This window comes from Branchiostoma floridae, unplaced genomic scaffold, assembly GCF_000003815.2.
Source record: "Branchiostoma floridae strain S238N-H82 unplaced genomic scaffold, Bfl_VNyyK Sc7u5tJ_395, whole genome shotgun sequence".
NCBI lineage: Eukaryota > Metazoa > Chordata > Leptocardii > Amphioxiformes > Branchiostomatidae > Branchiostoma > Branchiostoma floridae.
Window position 1 is genome coordinate 20,099 of NW_023365831.1, and position 6,889 is coordinate 26,987.

General features: G+C 44.1%; 1 protein-coding gene across 2 annotated transcripts in view; it reads left to right on the forward strand.

Annotated features, from left to right (window-relative positions):
* The window catches only part of LOC118408766, an 11,325-nt gene extending 4,686 nt beyond the window's left edge, over positions 1-6,639 (forward strand). For both annotated transcript variants that reach the window (XM_035809625.1, XM_035809623.1), the window contains 2 exons: positions 6,122-6,160; positions 6,352-6,639. In XM_035809625.1, the coding sequence (XP_035665518.1) occupies positions 6,122-6,160; positions 6,352-6,392 (80 nt within the window). In that variant the 3' untranslated portion in view covers positions 6,393-6,639. The remainder of the gene's footprint in view (positions 1-6,121; positions 6,161-6,351) is intronic.
* Positions 6,640-6,889: the final 250 nt, after the last annotated feature.

Consider the following 6,889-nt stretch of genomic DNA (forward strand, 5'->3'; position numbering starts at 1 on the left):
AGCGACACTAGCTACATATTCTTTGCACAGTATGTAACAGAGCTGCACTTCATACAGTCAAATATTTCCATATCTATGCGCAAAGGTTCGCCGATAGCAAGTGATGGCCGCGAAATATCTGCTGGTATGTTATCAAACAAAGAGGACTTACAGTCCATTCTCAAGTCAGACCAGGGCTATCGCTTTCTTCAGCCAGTCAGGGGTACTCCGCAGTTCTGGGACAAGACGCTAAATGAATTGTTCGCGATGATAAGACAGCTGGGAATTCCAACCTGGTTCGCTACATTTTCTGCGGCAGATTTGCGATGGCCAGAAGTGTTAGAGGCGATTCGACAAGATCATGGCACAGTACCAGTAAGTGAGTTGTCGTGGGAAGAGCGTTGCAACATTTTGAAGAGTAACCCTGTTACTGCCGCTCGCATGTTTGATCACAGAGTCAAGCTGTTGTTTAAACATCTCATTAAATCTCCATCGCAACCGATCGGTGAGGTCGTAGACACGTTCACGAGGACTGAGTTCCAGCAAAGGGGCTCACCTCACATACATTGTTTGTTTTGGGTGAAAGATGCACCAAAATTGGGTGTAAATTCTGAAGAAGAGATCTGCTCTTTTGTGGACAGATATGTGTGCTGTCAGCTGCCAAACCCAGAAACAGATAAGGAGTTATTTGACATAGTTAGCCAGGTTCAATTGCATCGAAAGGGTCATACATCATCATGCAAGAAAGGTGGCAAGGTCTGTAGGTTCGGATTCCCTAAACCGCCAGTGAAGCAGACATTTCTGTGCAGCCCTGTGCCCCAGCAGGACCTGACCGATGAAGAATCGGCATCCAATGCTGAGAGAAAGAAGCAAGCCGAATCCAACCTGAAGAAGTTCTGGGATGTTTTGGACAAGAACAAAGAGCCAGAGAAGTGCTCTACTGACGACGTTCTCAGGGAGGCAAACCTCACCACTGCGCAGTTGTGTGACGCTTTGAACTTGATGGCAACTAGGAAGCAAGTATTCCTCAGACGTCAGCCAAAGGACATGTGGGTGAACAATTTCAATCCGCATCTGCTCCGCGCGTGGAATGGTAACATGGACATCCAATATATCTTCGATGCATACAGTTGTGTCAAGTACATTGTATCGTACATAAGCAAAGCAGAAAGAGAAATGGGAAAGCTGCTCAAAGAGGCTCAGAAAGAGGCAAGGGAAGGTAACGAAGATGTGGTTACAGAAATGAGAAAAGTTGGCAGTGCCTACCTTCACCATAGGGAAGTGAGCGCCCAGGAGGCGGTCTATCGGGTCTGTAGCCTGAAGTTGAAGGAGTGCTCAAGAGCAGTCACATTCATACCGACAGATGAGCAAGCCAATCGCTTGTCGAAACCTTTGGCAGAGATTCAAAGGCTTGCAAGTGAGGGAAACTGTGATGAAACAAGCATCTGGATGCCAAGCATTATGGATCGATACAAGGCAAGGCCACTGGAAGAACCCTTCCTATCAATGTGTGCTGCAGAGTTTGTCTCGGAATATCGCGTCGTTTCTTGTTCGGGCATGCAAGATGATGCCGAGCAGTCGTCCAGAGGAGCAGCAAAACATAACTTGAGGGATAATTTTGGGGTTGTTCAAAAGCGTACAAGATCTCAGCCTGCAGTCATCCGTTACGCTAAGTTTAACAAAATGAAAGAGCCAGAGCGATTCTACTTGACATTGCTCAAGTTGTACTTGCCACACTATCTTGACACGCAGTTGAAACCACCACAGTATGCAAAGTATGAAGAATACTACTCTGATGGGTTTGCTCCTTTGTCAGAGGAGAGAGTTAATGTCATTGTGCATGCGAACAGGTGTAAATTTGAGCAAAATGTCGAGGAAATTGAGCAGGCTCGTAAAGACGTGGAAGACGGTAATCTAGATGACGCTTGGGCCCAGATCTTCCCCGAAGTGGAGCAAGAAAGACAAGAGTGCCTAGATAAGAGGGGAGGAAACGAGGGGAATGATGATGATGAAGGCACTGAGGACGACATTCCTGACCTAGCAACAACTGACAAATCAAAAGAGAAAAGCTTTGCCATAGAGGCCTGCCAGAAGCAGATCTCAGAAGAAGCTGCGATCCCCATGATGCAGTCACTCAACCCAATGCAACAGAGGGTCTTCTATTTTGTACGGAAGTGGTGTATGGAGACTGCACAGGGAAAACGACCAGATCCCTTTCATATTTTTGTAACGGGTGGTGCGGGGACTGGAAAGAGCCATCTCATCAAATGCATATTCTATGAGGCTACCAAGTTACTGCAACAGACACAAGAAAACCCTGATAATGTCTCTGTCCTTCTTACTGCACCCACAGGAACTGCTGCATTCAACATTGGGGGGAGCACGGTGCACCATGCGTTCCATCTGATGCGTGTCTCGAAGACGTATCAGCCGCTGTCTGAAAGTACCCTTAACACATTGCGTGCGCAATATGAAAGCCTCAAAATTGTGATTGTAGATGAAGTGTCGATGATTGACAAAATGCTCATGTCTTATATTCATGGTAGGTTGAGTCAACTGAAACAGTCAAGGTCAAGTGCAAACTTTGGAAATGTCAGCATCTTGGCAGTAGGCGACATGTATCAGATACCTCCAGTCAGGGGACAGAGTCTCTACAAGGGAACAGATATTATTGACTTGTGGAATCCAATCTTTGAGGTTGTTGAACTTGAGGAAATCATGAGGCAGAAGGATGATGCTGCTTTTGCAAAGCTTTTGAATAGAATGAGAGTAAAGAAAAAAAAGGAGAAACTTTCAGATGAAGATGACAAAACTCTGTCGTCAAGGGTGCTGTGTCTTGACTTTGAATCAGATGATTATCCTAAAGATGCACTTCACATCTTTTCCACCAAGAAAGCTGTGGGAGACCATAATGACAAGATGTTGAATCTCAGGTGTTCAGATATTAGATGTTTTGAAGCCTCTGATTTTGTCAAAGATCCCACCACAGGTTCGATGAAAAAACGAGATCTCGCTAAAGGGGGAAAAGATGATCTGCCCGATAGGGTCCAAGTTGGGGTAGGCGCTCGTGTCATGCTCTGTAGAAATGTCAATGTTAAGGATGGTCTTGTGAATGGTGCATTTGGAACAGTGACGGTGTAAAGGTGGTCAGGATCAACTATCTTTGTGAAGTTTGATAACCCAAAGATTGGTGCTCTTGAAAGGCAAAAAAGTGCGGCTCCTAGCAGTCTACCTGGCAATTCAGTGCCGATACGTCAGATCGAGGACAACTTGAGTAACAAAAGTAAAGTCAAACGTTATCAGATTCCCCTCAAGCTAGCTTGGGCTTGTACGGTACACAAAGTACAGGGCATGACTGTTCCCGAAGCGGTTGTCTCCATGAAAAAAGTGTTTGCATCAGGTATGGCATATGTGGCGTTAAGCAGGGTATGTTCCTTAAGTGGTCTCCACATCACGGACTATAAGCAGGAGTCAATCTACTGTGATGAGCATGTAGAGAAAGCAGTCAAAGAGATGATGCACTTGCAGTTTAGATCTGACCCGTTCAAAAATGCCGATGACAGGTCTGAAAGCAATACGGTCTTGAAAATTGTCCATCACAATACTCAAAATCTAGTAAGTAACTTTGAAAGTCTAAAGTCTACCTGTCTGCTCAAAGCTGATATCATATGCTTGACCGAGACATGGTTATCGGAAGATGTGCAGGATTCTAAGGTGCAGCTAGAAAACTTTGCTGTGTTTCGCAAAGACAGAACACATGTTTGTGAGGAAGAGTCTATGACTAGAAGTTCACCACATGGAGGAGTGGCAGTTTATGTCCGTAATGGATACAGCTGTTATGAAATACCCATTCCAGATGACATTAGCCTGGAATGTGTGGTTATGCTAATGTCTGTTGATGACATTGAGATTCTCATTGTACCTGTTTACAGGCCACCTAGTGTGAAAAAAGATGCATTCATAGTCAATGTAGAGAAATTGATGCAGTACTTGTTGGCCACAGTGAAGCGAACAACCACAATCTTTCTTGGGGACTTTAATGAGAATTTATCAGGTGAAGACAACAAAAAGATACAGAAGTTCTTTGAGACAAACAATTTCGAACAGTTGGTGGAAGATCCTACAACCATGAAAGGAACTCTTATTGACCATGTTTACATTGCACCACCATCATCAAATGTAAGCTGTGGGGTCATACAGACATTTTACAGTTACCATGATGCTGTGTATTGTACGCTGTATCGGTGATGCTGCAATAAGCCATGCAAAAGGCATTGGATTAGAAAAATTCCTTCCTTTGTGATGTTGTGTATCATTATATACACCAGCTCTGGCCTTGCATAGTCTGATTGGTCGACCTCATTGTTGACCAAACATGATATGCGAGGGGGAGGGGTAATGAAGTCGTGGACTCTTACCCGCTCCGCCCTTGCCAACCTCTTACCTCATTGGTGGGTAAGGGGGCTCCTGGTAAAACAGGACCCCCCCTTACCAATCATTGGGGTTTGATGTTGGTAAGGGGGTTCTTGGTAATCATCACCAGCTCTGGTCTTGGTAACCCTGTTTGATCAAAGCTGAACAAACAGGGGATGCGAGAGAGAGGGGTACTGAAGTCGTGGACTCTTACCCGCTCCGCCCTTGCCAACGACTCATCTCATTGGTGGGTAAGGGGGCTCCTGGTAAAACAGGAACCCCCCTTTACCAACCATTGGGGTTTGAATTGGTACGGGGGTTCCTGGTATCAGAAATCATCGCCAGCTCTGGCCTTGCATACTCTGATTGGTCGACCTCATTGTTGAACAAACAGGGTATGCGAGGGGGAGGGGTACTGAAGTCGTGGACTCTTACCCGCTCCGCCCTTGCCAACGACTCATCTCATTGGTGGGTAAGGGGGCTCCTGGTAAAACAGGAACCCCCTTTACCAACCATTGGGGTTTGATGTTGGTAAGGGGGTTCCTGGTAATCATCACCAGCTCTGGTCTTGGTAACCCTGTTTGATCGTAGCTGAACAAACAGGGGATGCGAGAGAGAGGGGTACTGAAGTCGTGGACTCTTACCCGCTCCGCCCTTGCCAACGACTCATCTCATTGGTGGGTAAGGGGGCTCCTGGTAAAACAGGAACCCCCTTTACCAACTATTGGGGTTTGGTGTTGGTAAGGGGGTTCCTGGTGTTACAGACTAACGAAGGAAGGAAAAAGAACTCTTCCCTGTGATTAGGGTAGAGAAAAGGCAGTGAGCTCCCCCGTGATTGGGGGAGAGGAAGGAAACAGAACTCTTCCCTGTGATTAGGGTGGAGAAAAGGCAATGAGCTACCCCGTGATTGGGGTAGAAAAAGTAAACTGCTCCCCGTGCTTGGGGTAGGGGAAGGAATTTGAAACAGAAGTCTTTCCCTAGAGAAAAGGCAAAGAGCTTCCCCGTGATTGGGGTAGAAAGGAACAAGAGGTACCCTTGATTCGGGTAGAGGAAAGAAAAATAGCTCTCCCCGTGATTGGGGTTGAGGAAGGAGAAAGAGCTCTCCCCTGTGAGTGGGGCTGAGGAAGAGAAATAATGAGAGAAAAATCTGTTAAATGGAATGCACAATTGTAGCAATAAGCCAATTATCTAATCTCTATCTGTGGTCATTTTATTATAATTTTTCCTAATATTATATTATATATGTTCTGTTTTGTAATGTTGTATGTGTGCACATTATCAGTAACTATGTAGCGTTTTTAAGTCTTATGTTCACCATCACAAACATTGTTTTGATATGGGTTCTAGATGTATAGTTTTGAAGTTTGATTGATGTTTTGTCAAATTTTAATTACTATTTTATTAACATATTTTATGTTTACCTTTGTTTTTAACTTTTATTTTTCCCTCACCGGGATGCCCAAACATTGGCTCCCGATCCTTCCGCCTTGTCGTGGTGTGAGGGCCCGAATGTACCAATTTCCTGGGGTAGGTGCATCACTCCTACTCTGTAACCTCGAATGAGGGGTTGGAAATTGGAAGTCGCTAAAGGGAGGATCACGAGTCTAGCCTATCCAGGCCCTGCTAGCCATAGGTTTGGACTTTTTATATCTTGAAAGCACTTTGCATATAGTTCATTGCACAGCTGTATTATTGTCAATGATCAATTTTTTTTCCTTTCCTTTTCAAGCGTCAAGCAGTCAAAAGATCATGCTGGAACACATAGCAGGTAAGCTTTTGACAAGATGGAAAAATAATTGTTTTGCGTTGAAACTTGATTACAAATGTAAAATAGTTTTTAGTTAACACCAAAGTGTACTCGTGTGGTATGTTTTTGTCACTTTAGAGTGACTAACTTTGTCAAAAACCAGAATGTTTCTGCTTGACTTAAATGCCAAATCTCCTGTTTCTGTCCTCCAGATGGGACCCAACTAGAGAAAGAAAAGCCGCACGGGGCCTAGGGAAGAACCAGTCAAGCCTGATCTCAGCCAGCTGCAGAAGGACATGGCAGATAGCAGCCAGCTTTGCAAAGTTTTGAAGAAGTTGTTTAAGTTTCAAGTAAAGATTTAAAGTGTATATTATTTCATCTTGCATCATTTTTTCGATTTTCTTTGTATTTGCATTTTTGTATTTATAACAGGTAACAAAATTGCAAGACAAGTACAAGGTTTCAAAAATTGTTTAATTAAAGCTGTCAAGAAGATTCAATAGTGTACATGACTTATGCTTGCATCTTTCTTCTTTGTTACTTAGATTGTGAGAGTGTGTGTAGAGTTAATCGTTTTCAACTTTATCCTTGTAGGGGCTAAGAACATCTAAACTACTCAGTCAATGTGACTCTGCATTGTCTCTACAAACTTGTGAATCGTCTAATGCAAGTAATCACATTCCATTTTGCTTGGATTGCAATATGCTGTATTTGCTCGCGAGCAAATGTCGGCCTTTCTAGTTTTCCTTT